Here is an 18,242-nt window from a genome sequence, read left to right as displayed (position 1 = left end):
AGACAGGCAAGAGAATTTTTGTCCTGTCTGGAACAAGAATGGTCACTTGGGATGGTGGAGGCATCACTCTTACAGAGTGAACTTTGGTTGAGGGGGAGAGAAGCTGTTTAGTTTGAAAATATATATGTATATACTCAAACGGTGTTTAGTATTTGGAAATTTTACAAAACTTTCATTAGGTAAGAAAAACTGTAGAAAGTAATGCTGAACAAAATCTTGTTGGGTGTAAATATAGAGAAAAATCACAATTTTTAATTGTGGCACCCCTGCCAGGGGAACAGTAGGATCAAGGAGGAATTTTATGCCATTTTAAATGAAGTCTTAAAGTGTTGCGAGGGGATGACGTAAAATAATGGATTTTCTGGGCCAGAAGGCTCTTAAAGATGCCCGGGGGACTTTAACCCATCCCTTCATTTGGGATCCTTTGTCATGTCTCTTAGCCGCAGCATGTTTCCTCCAGGGGGTGCCCAAGGGGACATTTGCCTCCCCACTCCCAGAGAGAGGGTCTCTCCAGGGCCACGTGTGAGGCAGGCAGAAGGTGGGAACCAGACCCAGGGAGCCCCAGTTCACCTCTCCAGGAAGGAGGGAGTGGCCACCCTCATCCAACACCGATGAGGTTCCAGCCATCTGGGGGCTGAAGAATGTCATTGCAAGGTGGCCATATCAGAGCTCTCTTGGTACAGGGACAGGGACAGGAACACAAACCAGCCAGGCTTGGAAGAAGCAGGGGGTGGAGTGAGGAAACAGAGACAACTAGTGTAGACGAACCTGAGAAAGTTTGCAAAGAGCTGGCGAGAGAGAAATCGCTGAGGGGAATATGGACTTCTCTGAATCCTCTTTTCTACAGAAGAGGGTCATCTTCAGTGATTTGGGCTCATCTCTTCATCGAGTGGTCCTCTCTAGAACACACTGGATGTGCGGGAAATACGCCCTCCCACAGCAACGCAGAGATGAGCAGGACCCCGGTCCTGTGCCTGGCCATGGTCTGGGGAGGGGGTGCTGAAGCCGAATGCATAGAGATAATGGTGGCTGAATATAGGGGGCGCCCTTCTGCAGGTATGTCCAGGACGCCGAGGCAGGGTGAGAGGCCCAGGCTCGTTGCATCGTAGGGAGCTCCAAAATCGGGATGGGGGAACTCAGCAAAGGCTCTATAGCTGTGAGCACCATAGAGAAGTGGTCCTCTCTGCCCACAGCTTTTCACTAGGTCCAGTTCAACCAACAGCATATATGTATGTATTGCCCTGGGTTTTAATTGCTTTGGTTTCTGGGGTTTTGAGTGTTAAGGATTTCAGAATGCAGCGTTATCTTAGAAGTCTGTTTTTTGTTGTTGTTTTGTTTGTTTGTTTGAGATACAGTCTTGCTCTGTCGCCAGGCTGGAGTGCAGTGGCGCAATCTCGGCTCACTGCAACCTCCGCCTCCTGAGTTCAAGCGATTTTCCTGCCTCAGCCTCCGGAGTAGCTAGGATTACAGGCGTGCACCACCACGCCCAGCTAATTTTTTGTATCTTTATTAGAGACGGGGTTTCACCATGTAGGCCAGGATGTCTCGATCTATTGACCTCAAGATCCGCCCGCCTCAGCCTCCCAAAGTGCTGGGATTACAGTCGTGAGCCACTGCACCCGGCCAGAAGTCTGTATTTTAAAGTCTGTCTCCTTTATAAGATGGGTGCAGATCAGAGGATGAGTCCTGCTTCAGGTGGTAGTCCCTGTTTATGAATCCTCTCTGGTTGGCGTTTCTGTTCACTCCAAAAGTGTTCTGGTTTGGATGATAAGTTATATTGTCCCCCCCGGTTATAGGTGACCCACAGTTTCATTACGAGAAAGAGGAAGGATCAGGAACGATTGCAGTAAGAACTGCTTGGCATCCGAGTGACCTGTTTACTTGCATTTTGATGTGCAGATGCCTCTAAGTACTTTTATGTAACGACTAGGGAAATTGGCTGGAAGGTAATCAAAGCCCAAAGTTCTCAGGGATGTTTTCTGAAGTTGAGCAAAGGAGAGAGCCAAGAGTGAGCTGGTACCTTTTGGTACACCAATAAAAGCTGATTAACAAGCAAAAGTTTGCTGGAATCAAAGCAAAAGGATAAATCCAATCAGGCTAATATTTAAATTGAAGGCAGAAGGGATGGCAAGAAAAGAACTGAGCAGCCAATAAGGACAGCTCAGAAGTCATCATAAAAAGAGAGACACCCAAAATTCTCCCCATTGGACCCTGCAACACCCTCAGAAGTTCAATACTAGAGATGGCAACTGTCATGAAAACAACACTATCAAGGTCGAAACCAACATAGGTCTCCAGAGCTGCTGTGCCCAGCAGTGTCTCAATATCTATGAGGTTCAAGAGCTTCAGTACAAGGCTAAGACTTGCTGTATAGGAAAAGTATCTCAAAGGCTGTTGAGCACCTCAATAAAGCTATTCCGACCGTCTTGGTGGGCAAGAAGCTGTGTGTGTGAAATTGGGGGAGAGTAACAAACTGGAAGAAGGCATGAATTTAAATCTAATTGGGAACACATCTAAATTGGGTGCAAAGACCTTACTAGAAATGCTGCTTGCTGTCTGTAATGTTGAAGCTGCTGCAAGGAGCCACCTGTACTGTCACAATGGGTCCTGGCTGGCAATCCAAAAGTATCTAGCCAATGCCAGCTTTCAGCAAGGTCCATGGTAGTTTTCACACTGGTAATGAGCCGGCAGTGCAGGAGTTCATGGTTCTCCCTGCTGGAACCGTAACCTCAGGAAAGCTGTGCTCACCAGAAGGATGTCATCAGGCAGAAATATGGCAAAGATTCCTCCTAGTGAGGACAAGGGGTGTTTTGCTTTTCACATCCTAGAGCAGGAATCAGCAAACATTGGCTCACAGGTGAAATCCAGCCAGCTCCTTGTTATTATATGGCTTGTCCTCCAGCCAAAAACAGAAAAATTCAAAAGAAGAATAACATTAGTATCAAATGATTTACAATACATCAAGCACTGTTCTAACTCTTTGCATTCATTAGCTCATGTGATCTTTACGACGAACCCATGAAGCAGATACTATTACTCTATAGATGAGAAAACAGATGGAAGCTTCTAGATAGGTTAAGTAATACTCAAAGATCATACAGATAATGATTTGTTCAGCTATAATTACAGACCCAGAGAGCGTTAGCTCCGAGCTTACTCTCTTAACGTGCTTCCTTGTATGAAAAGTTCCCCAATGCTGTAAAAGTAGAAGGTAAGTTCCTAAAGAGAGATTCAGGTATCACACTCTGGTATGTTCACAGGAGGGAAGATAACAGTGTCTCAGAGAACCAAGGAAAGGCTTTGTAGAAGAACGAGGCTACCTTTCCATCGTGATGGCTGGAATACTAACTTTGAATCCTAATTAAGCAAAATCATATGCCCTCCCCCACAAAATTACATTATTCTCATTAGCAGGCCTAATGAAGTTTTTTGTGACAAAAACACGGTCTCAATTATTATTATAGCTTAAATTTTGTCAATAAATAATTGGTGGAAACTTATTTTCTCTCTTGTTACTTAAGTACCCGCATAGTACCATCTATTTTTCCTCTTGTCCCATACAGCCTAAAATATTTACATTTGGCCTTTTTGGAAAAAGTTTGCTGACTCATATCCTAGAGAATACAGAACCCTGGAGCTGCTATGGAATGTGATTAGAAAGGCTGGCTGTATTATAAGTAGTGAATGGCATGGACAGTAGCCTCTAGTTCTTACAGTTTGGGAAATATGACCTTGAAGTTCAAGCCTCCAGATGTCCTTAGCAGTTACATCGCTTCTGACCAGCTGGTAGGCAGGTACAAGTCCTTCATCAAGAACTACTCAGTGGTGTCTACTGAAGATGCCTTGGGCCAGGATGACTGAGAAACTTGGCAGAAGCTCTCTGCTAGTGCAGGTTATATCCACGTGACAGGGAATCATCTCCCTGTGCCCAGCTGGAAAGGAACTACCAAGACTACAGACAAGGACTCAGGCAACTGCCTGCTACTCAAGGTGAATCAGAAAGACCCCATGATGGAATCTCTTCAGGAGTGCAAAGTGGCCCAGGCCAAAGGATAGGGTGCTGTTTCCCACTGTGTTGGGGTGACTGAAGATTCTTGCATTGCCAAACTCATGGTAAGGATCTGTACTAGGTCGACCAAGGCTGGGGCCCCTTGCGCATCTGAGCACTCGGCCAAGTACAGCCAGCTCCTCAGGTGGAAAAGAAGATGGGTAGCACCTTTGGTTGTTCTGCAGACAACAAATTCAAAAAGCTCCTAGCCAAGTAAGTTCTGGGGCAGGTGAGTGCCTGAGCCAGTCAAGCACTTGTCAGCTGGTGGGACCTCTACTGCTATTCTAATCATCTGTGCTCAAGACTCTAGACAGTACCACTTTGGAGGAGTCTTTCCTTGCTCATCTCTGTGATGTTCTGCCTCCTTAGAACTGCCGTATCAACTTCTGCATCAAATGCCACATCTTCTGATACATGCTATGTGTCAGATGAGACCTTGAAAACATATGCTAAGTGACAGAAGCCAGACACAAAAGAACAAATAGTGTGTGATTCTACTTACATAAAATAGCTAAAATAGGCAAATTCATAAAGATAGGGAGTAGATAGTAGTTATGGGGAAAAGATGTAAAGAGGGAGAGTTTTTGCTCAATGAGTGCAGAGTTTCTCTTTAGATGATGCAAAAGTTCTGGAGACAGATGGTGGTTGCACATTATGAATGTATTTAACACCACCGAACTGTACACTTAAAAATGGTTAAGACGGGCCAGGCTCAGTGGCTCATGTAATCCCAGGTACTCAGGAGGCTGAGACAGGAGAATCACTTGAACCTGGGAAGTGCAGTGAGCTGAGATCACGCCCCTATACTTCACCCTGGGCTATGGAGCAAGACTACATCTTAAAAAAAAAATGGTTAAGATGTTGTTTTAGTCCATTCTGTGTTGCTATAACAGAGTACCACAGGCCAGGTAACTTAGAAAGAACAAATTTATTTCTCATAGTTCTGGAGGCTGAGAAGTCCAAGAGCAAGGCACCAGCAGGGCAGGGCCCAGTCTCTTTGCTTGCAAGATGGCACATTGAGCACTGCCTCCTCCAAAGGGGAGGACCACTGTGTCCTCACATGACAGAATGGCAGAAAAAAGTCAATCCACTCCCAAAAGTCCTCTTTATAGTGGCATTAACCCATTCATATGGGCAGAGCTCTTAGACCTAAACACCTGCCATTAGGCCCCACCTCCTAACACTGTTGCATTGGAGGTTAAGTTTCCATTCGACCATAAATTTTGAAGGGAACAAAACATTCGAGCATAGCAGATGGTAAATTTCATGTTATACTTATTTTACCACAATTTTAAAAATTGGGATTCGGGGGAAGAATTCTTAAAACAAAAGCCTTCGACGACTGTTGACAGCCCTGGCTCTAGTCATGTGACCGACCCCAAGTCATCCTGTTCCTCACTTTTCTCCTGTCCATGTGTCCTTGGAGTTTGTTCCTGGGCTGTCAACAGGCATAAACCCCAGTGGTTTTAATGTGCAAATTGAAAAAAAGCATTCATTAGTCTACCAAAAATGTGAAGGAAGAACCATCTGCAAATTCATGAATTGTGCTTTAGTTTCATTTTCTATTCTCAAGAATGCATAGAAAATGTTTAAGTTGGGTCTAGACTCTTAATTAAAATTGTCAGCTCCTGAAAGTTCATTCTGAGCCTGACTCTCCCATGAGAAACTGTAAACGTGGGAAATTCTAACACAGCTAGGAGATTCCTGCACACTGAACCTTACCTTACCTATAAATAACTGGGCTTGGTGTATATATCAAAACATCATGATGTACCCCATAAATATACACAGTTATGAATTTTCAATTAAAAAATTATTAAAAATAAACAATTGGGCTTGGATGAAGAGGCTAAGCAAAAATACAGTTTTCAGGTTTTGCTACTTGCTTTTCACTAGAATAGATCCAGCTGTGTGTGGTGTGATTTTGTTTTACATTTTTTTAACATGCCATTTTTATTTACTATCATAGTTTACTGTGTACATTCTACTAGGAGAGAATATAATGTCCATAGTGTAAAAACAATTTTGACATTCTTTTTTTTTTTTTTTTTTTTTGAGATGGAGTCTTGCTCTGTCACCCAGGCTGGAGTGCAGTGGCGATCTCGGCTCACTGCAACCTCTGCCTCCTGGGTTCAAGTGATTCTCCTGCCTCAGCCTCTTGAGTAGCTGGGACTACAGGTGCACGCCAACACACCTGGCTAATTTTTGTATTTTTAGTACAGATGGGGTTTCACCATGTTGGCCAGGATGGTCTCAATCTCCTGACCTCATGATCAACCCACCTCAGCCTCCCAAAGTAAAAATTGACATTCTAAAATGTAGACCTTTAAAGTCGTCAACCTCTACCCTTACAATGGTTGAGAATATTGTAGCAGGGTCAAATGGACAGTTGTTATTACTAGTATTATACCTTATTTTATAGAGTTCTTTATAGTGTGCCAAGAGTATCCCCATATATTTTCTGATTTGGATGATCTAAGCATCTCTGTTTCTACAATTTCAGCACTCTGTGAATTATCTTTAGCAAATGTTTCTTACCCGATCATCTTCTATCAATCAACCAGGCAGGTATCAGCAGTTCCCCATCGCAAAGAATATAAGCTTATTTTAATAACATTTGACACAAAACCTAATTAGAAAAAACAAATCCCTCATCAATTCCTGTGATTTATTCTAGAGCCAAACATCTACAGCCCAGTTTCTTTGAATGATGGTCTCCCCTGTCCTATGAACAACTGAGAGGTGAAGCGGTGTAAATAATGTGCAGGAACACGGCGCATAAACTGCAGGGACAACTTTAGAAGAAAAGCCCCCACTTAATTCTTGAAGCCTGATTTGCTTCACTGAGTCCCAATGGGGCAAAGCACTGTGCAAGGCTAAGAAAGTGAACAAGACAGGCTTCTATTCTGTTTTTCTATAGGTTCTGTTATTATTTAGGTATGTCAAGGCCAACAGATGAAGCAATGACTGCCAAGAAGAAGATAGTTTGTTATACTCCCATCACAGGGCTCTACACAAGAAGATACTGGGGTTGGTCTGGAGGCAGGAGGAGGGGGAAACTGGTGAGAGCCTTTCTTATGGTTTGCACAGGAAAGAATGGGCAAGGTGGGGCCAGAGCACGTTTAGGATTGGCTAGTTTGACTAATTTCAGCAGGCTCTGCAGGGTAGGAGCTGTCGCTAGTTCCATGGTACCTAGCCTAGGGTAATTAGGGTAGGGGAATACCTGGCCCTACAACAGGGCAGGGGAATACTGGCCCCCAATAAATGAGACAGTAGGGGTGTGGATTCAAGATTGCAATTTGACAGGAGCATTCCCAGGAGGGTCGTTTGCTGTCTTTAGAAATCGGCTAACCCTGGGAGGGGCAGTTTCTCCAAGGTCAGAAAAGCCCCAAATGTCAAAGCACTGGAATACAGAAAATAAAAGACATGGTTAACACACCCCCTCGAGGACTTACACTTTATTGTGGCCCGCAGGAGAAAGCTGAACCTGGCACACAAATCCCCAGGCCTTGGTCCCTTTGATTGTATGAGGAGAAGTTCGGATTGTGTAAATGACAAGATTTCTGTAAAGCCTCCCATCTGTGATTCCATGAAGTAATTAAATATGAGAAGAAGGTGGCAAATGCTATAATAGAATTGAGTGCTTTGGGAAAAAAGGAAATGGCAGCTGAGAATTGAAAATTGGGATGGTTTGGAAGGGAGGCACCGATGCTGGGTTAGGGGGTTTGCATGGAAACGTGATGTGGATGGGCGGGCTGGTGGGGCCGGGGGTGAGGTATGGGGGATTCCTCTTCTGAAAGGCACCAGGCAGAAAACAAGAGTTCACCAACAAAGAAATATCTCCACCAAAATATCGAGTGCTGAGGGTGAGAACCCCTGAGTTTGAGTAAGAACTGGCATGGAAAAGTGCATGGATTTGTAGTATCCCAAATCAGCAAGACTCAATGTTCTCTAGGACCTGGCTGGAAGCAGGAAAAGAGAAAGGCTGGAGCCAGCTATCTCAAGGCATTTAGTCTCCTCTAAGCCTGGCTCTCGGGGAATGGGGGTGGGGCTGTGAGGAGGGGAGGTATTGGGCAAAGTGTACAAGGTTTCAGACAGAAGAAATAAGTTCTAGAGGTCTGTACAGCATAACTACAGTTAATAATACTGTATTGTGTACTTGAAATTGCTAAGAAAGTAGATCTTATATGTTCTTAACACAAAAAATGGTAAGTGTGGGCCGGGCGCGATGGCTCACACTTATAATCCCAGCACTTTGGGAAACCAAGGCAGGCAGATCATCTGAGGTCAGGAGGTCAGGAGTTGACCAACCTGGCCAACATGGTGAAACCCCATCTCTACTAAAAATACAAAAATTAGCCGGGTGTGATGGCAGGCACCTGTAACTCCAACTACTCGGGATGCTGAGGCAGGAGAATTGCTTGAACCCAGGAGGTGGAGGTTGTAGTGAGCCGAGATCAGGCCACTGCACTCCAGCCTGGGTGACAGAGCGAGACTCCATCTCAAAAAGAAAAAAAGTAAGTATATGAGGATATGTTAGTTAGTGTATGGGTATGTTAGTTAGCTTCATTTAATTATTTCACAATGTATACAGATATCAAAACATCATGTTACACATAGTAATATATACACGATTTGTTTGTCTATTATGTCTTAATAAAGCTGGTGGGAGGTTGGGCACTTGGCAAAAAAAAAAAAAAAAAAAGAAAAGATGAATGCATCCCCACTGTCTCCTAAGCTATACTCCGCAAGCATGGGGACTATATATATCTAGCTTGGCCAAAGCCTGAAATATAATATTACTCAAAATATTTTTGTTGAATGAATAAGAAAAAAATAACTTAGATATATTGCTATCCTCATCCAGAGCCATCTTAGATTTCGTGAAAGAAACTGGGTTTGGGTTTGTTGAGGTTTGCTTTTAGTACAAGCCAAATTTTGAATTTTTATAAAGTTAAATCTGTCGACTTTTTTTTTTTTTGGTAATTTCTTCTTTTTCTTCTAAATTTAAAAAGTCCCTCCCATACACTCCTCAGCCCTCATCAAAGATTTGATGAATATCCTCTTCCCTGTTCTTACCAGTTTCTTGTGGGTTTCCTTCTTTAAATATTCAACTGTTTTGACCGGGCTGGCCGGGTGCAGTAGCTCCCACCTGTAATCCCAGAACTTTGGGAGGCCAACTTGGGCAGATCACCTGAAGCCAAGAGTTTGAGATCAGCCTGGCCAACATGGCAAAACCCTGTCTCTACTAAAAATACAAAAATTACCTGGGCGTAGTGGCGGGTGCCTGTAATCCCAGCTATTTGGAGGCTGAGGCACGAGAATCACTTGAACCCGGGAGGCGGAGGTTGCAGTGATGCAAGATCACGCCACTGCACTCCAGCCTGGGCAACAAAGGGAGACTCAGTCTCAAAAAAAAAAAAAAAAAAAAATTAACTATTTGATTCTGTCTTTCTCAGAGGGTGTTGCAGGTAGTCCTGGTACTCCTCGTGATAATGTAAGATTATTTTAGGAGTTCTATTGATAAATATTCTTGTGTTAATGGTTGTGTAGGGTTTTTTTTTAATACCTTTGTAATCAAGACATCAAACCTGTATTTCACAGAGGATATTGCTTAGGGTAAGGATAAGTTTTTAAAGATGGGTCTGTTTTAAAATTTAAGTGGATAATAGTGTGTGCAGTTGATAAATATGAAAAACTGATAGGGATCTGAAAATTACTGAAGTTTGGGAAACATTTGTTAAATCCGTGATTTTTTTTTCTGTCTAGAGTAAGGTAACACTCAACTGTTTTTCTCCCAACTCACCACCAGATCGTTAACCAACTATTCCAAACCATTTATTGAATTACTGTGCTTGACTTAATGTCTGGCCTAGCAGGTCTCCCCTCTCCCCAAGGAGGGCTGATTTTGAGGGCTAGGGTCCAGCTAGGGGCATGTGAGCAGACAGTGACCCACGGGCCATAGCACATCCAGCAGTGCCCTTGGGACCCAACCCAGGTGAATGTGGGTTACAAGACCAGAGCTGACCCGACATTCCCAGACCCCAACGTGGAAGTACAAGAACGCTGTTATCCTAAGGAGATATTTCCAAGGGGAAACGGGGAGGGACAAAAATAAATATTAGGCATAGAATTAAAATGAGAAGACCCAATGTTACTCTTTGTAATTGAGAACTAGATTTGTAATGATGAAATTTGGAACCTTAAGGGAGAACTAAAGTGAGACACTGGGTAGGTGATAATACCCTTTCTTTGTCTAGTTATCTGCCTATGAAATGGGTAAATATAGCCTGTTGCCAAATAATGTTGAAAAGACAATTTATCTGGAAAAGACGTGTACATATAAGTATGCACACACGTGTGTGTGCACACACAATGTGATATATACAAGTATGCGAATCCTAAGGAAATCGGATACAAAAATCCAGACTTAAAACCAGTGTGTGGATAGGCACTAACTCCCCCTGCAGTGTTCTCATTTAATGACAAGATTCCTTTCAATACACAGCTTCCCCAGTGATTTTAATTATTTCTTTGGAGTCTGCCAACACCTTGACTGAAAGGCTAAATGGAACTTTAAAAAATGAGAAAAGCACCCATTACCTCCACAAACTGCATAACCCATCATTTTTTAATTAATAAAAATAATGAATCTCATATACAACTTTTCTAAAACATGCAGGGCAAAAAATCGGGGGTACTTGAGGCACATGTATTTATCCATCCCCCAACCTAATGTGTCAGTGAAGCGGGATGAAACCATGTGGCCAGACAGAATGGGATTTGGCAGAACCGAATAGAGAGTAGGGACTGGAAAGGGCCTTAGAGTGCTTTTACTTCAAAAGCCTATCCCACAGAAGAAGAAACAAGGGATCTCATGACTCACATACACCCTTCCCACTTCCCAGCAGAGTGACACCACTTAATACTATTTCTTTTGCCACCAAAGAGCAAATTGCAATCACATTTGAATGGAGGCACTGTTGAGTTAACCTTGCTGCCTCTGTTGAATTTCGGGTGTCTCAAAGTTGGAGAGAATGCAATGGACAACAGCGCACTACATGTGAGTGAAAGCAAGAGAAGACAGCCAGCAGGTGCTGAGTCATGCTAGAGCAGATGCTGAGTCATGTTGAATTATGCTATCCTGTGGGATTCACCAGGGGAGACTAATCCCCAGGGAGTTTATTTGCTGTCTTAAATGAGGGTCTCAAGTGAGAACCTGGGTACTTACTAATTGGAACAATATTCAAGTAGGGAGGGGGTCAGGGGAGGATCCAGGAGGTCCACACCCTATGAAATGTTTGGGCTGTGTCTGGGGCCAGGACTTTGCCCATTCTGCAGAGTCCAGAATGAGGTCTCTTCTACCCTCTAGTTTTCCAGGTGGGCTGTGGGATCTCCTGGCAATTGAAGAGGGCTTTGCAAAGATGAGCTGAGTTTATAAATAATGCATTTCCTTTGTCTTGCAGGAATTCGGGAGGCAGAGGTACAATCAGATCAGCTGTGAACAGCTTACATAGCAAATCTAATAGGTTTGTAAATTAGATTTTGTGTTCATTTGTTTTTGCTGTAAGGCAGCTATTAATCTGCTTCTCTTCTTTGCTGGATGGTGCCCTTCTTACTTAGCAAATAGATCTGTTTCGTTTCACTTTGGCTTTGCATTTCCCTAATCACTTTTTGGGGGAGCTGTCAATGGAAGATCACATGAAATGGCCCAAGGTCTAGAGGCCGCAGAGATGGAAAATGCAGATGGGTAAGAGTCACTTTCTGGAAAAGAGCCCACCCACTTTGTAATGCCTGGGACACCAATGAGCTTACTCAAACTTGCATGTTTGCTGAGCAATGGAGACCCTGAAGGGAACCAGGATTTTCACTCAATTTCATTGTGATAAATGACTTGGCCAGGAGGTTAAGATGGAAAATAAAGCATTCGGGAACTTTGCTGAGACCTCTTAAAATATTTAGGGAGTCAACACAGTGATGTTAACCCTGATTATTGAATGTACGCTCCAAATTCTGAAAGAGTGTTTCTACTTCATGTAATGGTGCAGAACAGTCATTGCCAGGGGACAGCTTAATGCAGGAGAGCGCACAAACCCAGGCTTGCCCCTGGCTGTGGCTGCACCATGCTTCTGAGTCCCCATTCTCCATCAATGACAAGTGCCCCATAGCTATAGCCTGTAGTCTTATAAGCCTGAGCTTAAGGAGCAGTGGAAGGAAGTGCCAAGTTATATGATGTAAACAGAGGCTACTACTCAAAATCAGGGCCTTGTTTTGCTTTCTAAATATCCTATTTTGGTCATTGTGGGAATAAGAGGTCCACATGATGCAGAGGATAGTCTATTATTTGCCCTTCCATATTTTTTTAGATCTCTTTTCTGTATGAGACCTGTGAAGTACATCTGTCCCTGACCCTACATGACTGACTCAAGAAACTCTTCCCTCTGTCCCTCACATCATTGCTTCTAGCTCTCTAATGACTTCTTAGCCACCTTGGAGCTGTGAATGAAGCCTGTGTTATGCCAGGTGAAATGTGAATATGGCAGAAAGAAAGAAGGCCATGTGCTCCTAAGTCCCTCTCTGTTCTATTATGAAATGATGCCCCGTTTCGGAGAAAGAAGATCCTGCCCCTGAAGCCCAAGTCCTCGTGGTAGCTTGAGGGGCCACAGCCTCATAGGAATCAAGTATGAGAAGTGGAAAAAAAACAGTCCTGGGAGCCAGGCAGCCCTGGCTTCGCCCCAGTGTTTGTTAGCCAGGGCCTTAGGCAAGTGATTTTACCCCTCTGAGCCTTGGCTTCCCCATTTAATTAGAATAATACTGCGGTGTCTTCTTTGAGGAGTGTTTAAGGATTAGAGCCACCAAATGTAAGGATCTATCTAGCCCAGCACCTGATATGTTCAAGGTACTTATTTGATGCTTGTTACTACCACTGTGGATATATCTGTGACATCAAAAGAAGGTCACTGGGAGTGAAGTTCAGGAGTCGGGAGGTGAAGCAACTTAAGCCTGAAATGTACCTCTAGTGTCGTTTTGGAAATGGGGGAGGGGACTGGAAACAGGAGGACACATTCATTGAAGAGGAATATCTCAACTCACCAATCCAACATGTTTGTGCAGCACAGAGCATGTAAAACCTGTGAACCGAGGTAGACCCTAGAGTTATCTAATCCATCCCCTTTATTTTACAGATAAGAAGGCAGAGTCTGGAAATCTGAAGTGACTTTTCCAAGTCCCCCAGGTAGACTGCAACTGAGCCAGGGTTAAAATCCCTTAAGACCATGATGGGCTATGCAGGATGCCATCCAAATTCACCCTGGAAAGTGGAGAGAGAAATGGAATTTTACCATCCTCCACACCAGCATTTATCTCTCTCCCTTTCCAACCTTTGCCATCTTGTGTCCAGGAGAAGTCTGGAAACCTTTCCTGGAGGTTTCCAAGCAGGTCCCCTCTCCAAGCAACCACGGTAGAATTCCTCTGCAGCTCCTTCTTTCCTGAGCCTGGTGCCATCCAGTGTGCCCCAGTCTCTGAGAAGCATCACCCTAGACTGAACCCACCTTGAGCCATGAGACACCAGAGCCCAGTCACTGATTTCTGATGAGCACATCAGCTAGCCTCTTAGTGCGATAACTCCTCATCACCAACATTAAAGCATTTCTGTCGTGCGTGCCAACTGAGGTAGGCTTCAACGAAGCTTGGGTGAAGCTGCTAATTCTGTGTCCCTGAGGTCAGTGCCCCTGCCTGTGTTCTGCACAGAAGTTGTTGGTACCAAAAGGATGCAGCAATGTAACCTCCTGCTAGAGCCTCATGAGGTGGCAGCCAGTGGGGCATGCCAGAAACATCGGTGCTCCTTTGAAAATTCCAGAACCTCATGAGATGGATATCTGTCTCTTCTACACCTTGTTTCTATAAATGGGCAATCTGTGGCTCAGAGAGGTAAAGTGATCAACCCACAGTCACACAGCTCATGAAATCTTTCCACTGTACCCTCTGCGTCTTGCATGAGAACAGTAAAAATTCCAAAGGCTTAGGTCTTGTGTACCCTCTCAGAAGCTCCCTTAAGCCTGCATGCTAGGAAGAGTTCCTCTGCCTTACTCAAAACTTGTCAATTCTGTATCCTCTGCAAAGTTACAGATATTTGAATTCAAGACAAGTGATATCAGCCAGAAGGAGTCAGAAATATTGAGGAATGGAGGTGGGTGCGTGAAGGGAATGTGTGAGACAACATGCGCCCCTAAACGAATTCCTTCTCTACCTGCAAAAGTCGAAGTAGGACCAGGCATAGTGGCTCAAGCCTGTAATCTCAGCACTTTGGGAGGCCGAGGCAGGCAAATCTCCTGAGGTCAGGAGTTCAAGACCAGCCTGGACAACGGGCGAAACACCATCTCTACTAAAATACAAAAATTAGCCGGGTGTGGTGGTGTTCGCCTGTAATCCCAGCTACTCAGGAGGCTGAGGCAGGAGAATTGCTTGAGCCTGGGTGGTGGAGGTTGCAGTGAGCCGAGATCACGCCACTGCACCCCAGCCTGGGTGACAGAGCGAGACTCTGTCTCAAAAAAAAAAAAAAGTCAAAGTGGAACGTCAGGTTTAGAACTCACTAACGGGATTTCATCTTTTTTAACTTGGCTGTTTCAAGATAAATGGAGAAGACATAGATGTTTGGTTTGAACTCTTTAAAGCTTCAGAATGTGTCATCACAAATCCACTTATTCTAACTGGGAGAATCTGCTGTCAGCACAGACAAAAAGAACTTTGGATGTGACCCACATATATCTGTGTGCATCCGGCAGCAAGGCGGCTAACTCTTACACTGCCTTTAAAGATAGAATGGTAACCTAGTTTATAGAAACCTACTAGCATAGATTTCAAGCCTCTGAATTCAAGCCAGTCCTATAATACCTGGTGTTCCTGAGTCAGATGGAAAGGGGGTGTTTACCCAGAATCTTGATCCACCCAGGGATTATAAAGCCAGCCAGTTCTTTCATCCACTCGAGGCTCCCCCAGGATCAATTTCAACCTAAATTCAACAATACTTATTTACTGAGCACCTGCTATGTTAGACCATTAGGGAATATAAAATGAATGCGGGAGATCCCTTGTGTGCAGTCTCCTATGAGGGACAGACACAGCACAGATGACTGTGTAACAAGGTCCATGTTTCAAGGAGCGTCTCAGAGTTACCCTCAAGAGAGTGATGGGGCTGCCAGGGAGGAGGGTGAAGCCACAGGCTACAATTACATTGTCCTGGTATGAGTTCTTGTTTTCTCTTTTAAGTTTGTAAGCCCATCATTTGATACTTTGTTGCTCATATACCTGCTCCTTGCAGAGTTTCTTATCAATAGCTTGAATAAGAACGGTTACTCTTCTGGGCCGGGCACAGTGGCTCACGCTTGTAATCCCAGCACTTTGGGACGCCGAGGCGGGCGGATCACGCGGTCAGGAGATCGAGACCATGGTGAAACCCCGTCTCTACTAAAAATACAAAAAAAATTAGCCGGGCGTGGTGGCAGGCGTCTGTAGTCCCAGCTACTCGGAGAGGCTGAGGCAGGAGAATGGCGTGAACCCGGGAGGCGGAGCTTGCAGTGAGCCGAGATTGCGCCACTGCACTCCAGCCTGGGCGACAGAGAGAGACTCCGTCTCAAAAAAAAAAAAAAAAAAAAAAAAAAAAGAATTATTACTCTTCTGACAGTGACTGCCAGGTTTTAGCAGGAAAAAAAAAAAAATCACCGGGGGCAGGGGAAGAAAAATAGGTTTCTCACCCTCCTTCCTGTCTCCAAGAATGTACGTAGGTTATACCTAAGGGACAGAGTTTGTGCATTACTGGAAGATAAATAGACTTCCTTCTCTTCTCAGGTAATAACTGCAATTTTGCTCTTCTGAAGAAGTTTACATTCAAGCCCGTACAAAAACAAAACTATTAGACTTGTCATCGGCTTGCTAACACATCATGTCTACCCTCTTTTTTTTTTTCCTTCCAGAGCTGAAGTTGTAATAAACGGCTCCTCATCACCAGCTGTTGTTGACAGAAGTAATGAAAGCATCAAGCACAACATCCAGCCAGCCTCGTCCAAATGGAGACATAACCAGACGCTCTCTCTGAGGATCAGGTACTGGTAATTACCTACAGGACAAGAGGTAGACTTGGTCTTCAGCATACACGGGCAAATTGCCGCTCTTCATCATCTAAAGAAGTTAGGACAGAAATAAAATGTTTACCTCCCGCTGAGGCAGGTTTCATCTGTAAGTGATCAATCGGAAATAAAAACCCGAGACAAGCCTAGCGGCCCAGCCTGTGTATGTGGCAACTGGGGCCAGGCGGTGGCAGGAACACCCGCTGAGGTTCTGGGCTCAGAAGCAGCAAACCTTGAGTCTCGGGTCGGCAGCAGAGGGAGCCTGGGCAGTGGAGGCCACAGGTGGCTGCTTTTTCCCAGGCATAAAGGGTCCTTACTTGTCAGTGCCTGCCTGGGATTCACATCCCCTTTCAGTGACAGTCCTCCAGTTTGTGCTTGGAGAGCTGCTCCCCCCGCTCAGCCCTTGCAGCTTCTGTAGGCTGCTCCTCCCAATAACATGAAAATGAAAACCTAGAGCTATAGGGGCATCCAGAGAACCCAGGAACTGACATGACACCCGACCAGAAAGCAGAGGTCTGTTTAGCCAGAGAGCAGCCCTCGTCCTGATCTGTGCAGAGTGATGTTTTCAGAGCACTGCAGGCATCATCGGGTAGTGGCAATGGGGAACCGTAGAGAAGGAATTACAACTTCAGCATTTTGGACACTTAGCTTAGATATAGCCACGATTGACCCACCAAATATTTGTAAGTATAATCCAACTATTCAGTTCCAGGCATCTTGCTGGGGTCCCGGGGGTGCTAGCATGAATCAGACATGCTAGGTGGGGACACGAATATAAGCAAAGACAAGACAGTGTGGTGTGAAATACACATTAGGTGGTGCTGCATCTTACACATAGACGGAAATAAAGAGGCCATACTGAGCGGAGAGTCATTCATTTTGTAAGAGGACGAGGAAGACTGGCCAGGGAAGGCTGGCCAGGAGCAGTGGGTTTTGAAGGATAATTAGGAGTTCACCGAGCTGCTTCCCACATGCACAGAGTCTGTGATCTGGTGCTTGTGGACAGTGCTGCAGGAGCAGGAAGCAGGAGGCAAGGAATAGGGGGGTAAGGTTGGGACGATCACCAGGACCAGATGGAGAATGCCTTGATGACCATCCCAGGCGATACCATGGGGAGAGAGGAGAGCAGCCGTCAGCAATGTCACCACACAGAGCAGGGAGTTGCCCCCTCCACAAGGCTCACTGTCAAAATGGCAATGCCTCTGCACCCTAGTTCTGGAAGCTTAGTTTTGGGGCCTGTGCAGGGCTGGGGAATTGAAAGGCATGAGCTCTGGGGACCCAGCAGCTGAGAAACCATCTGAAGTAGCTGACTCTCTGCCACCCTGCACTCCTTAGCGCCTCTTCAGAGGCCTCCTGGTGGCCCTCCATCCCCCTCAAGAAGCCCTAACAGCTGCCCCCTTTGATCAGGGGCACCATGGAGTCAGCAACCCCAACTGCATTAGTTCCCTAGGGCTGCTCTAACAAACTACCACCAACGCGGCGGCCTAAAACAACAGAAATTTATTCTTGCACCGCTCTGGATGCCACAATTCTGAGCACCCCATTCCAGGCTCCAAGGGAGAACCCATCCTCTCGCCCCTTCAAGCCTCTGGTGGCCGCAGAACTCCAACCCCCGCCTCCATCTTCACGTGGCCCTCTCTGTGCTTCTGTCTTCTCTTCTGTCTCCCATAAGGACACCTGTCATTGTATTTAGGGCCCACCCAGGTAATCCAGGATCTAATCTCCAGATCCTTAAGTTAATTACTTCCGCAAAGATGCTCTTTTGAAATGTGGTCACAGTCACAGGTTCCAGGGGTTAGGAGGTGGACATATATTTTAGAGGGGCTTGCCATTCTCCCCACTACACCACCATGAATGAAATCCTCCTGCCAGTATGAGCTACCCATGGTCCCCAATGTCCCTTTCTCCAACCATTGGGTAGAGAAATAGCTCCCCCACCCCTTGTGAAGACGAGAGTGTGTCCTTCATAAAGACCCTGCAAACACAGTCCCCTCAGCAGCAGCAATGTACCTTCACCCAAAGGGAAAAAGAATTTCCTCCAGCTTCAATTAATCACCAAGATTATTCAT

The 18,242-nt window shown here is 45.1% G+C and overlaps 1 protein-coding gene across 2 annotated transcripts in view; it reads left to right on the top strand.

Annotated features, from left to right (window-relative positions):
* ST8SIA2 (ST8 alpha-N-acetyl-neuraminide alpha-2,8-sialyltransferase 2) overlaps positions 1-18,242 on the top strand; it is a 75,908-nt gene that overhangs the window by 25,050 nt on the left and 32,616 nt on the right. The window contains exons 2-3 of one of the 2 annotated variants that reach the window (XM_055277133.2): positions 11,515-11,577; positions 16,021-16,149. In XM_055277133.2, coding sequence (XP_055133108.1) covers positions 11,515-11,577; positions 16,021-16,149 — 192 coding nt within the window. The remainder of the gene's footprint in view (positions 1-11,514; positions 11,578-16,020; positions 16,150-18,242) is intronic. The other variant, XM_055277134.2, reaches the window with a different exon arrangement.

This window comes from Symphalangus syndactylus, chromosome 5 (genome assembly GCF_028878055.3).
Source record: "Symphalangus syndactylus isolate Jambi chromosome 5, NHGRI_mSymSyn1-v2.1_pri, whole genome shotgun sequence".
Taxonomy (NCBI): domain Eukaryota; kingdom Metazoa; phylum Chordata; class Mammalia; order Primates; family Hylobatidae; genus Symphalangus; species Symphalangus syndactylus.
This window is presented reverse-complemented; position numbering and strand designations above follow the sequence as displayed.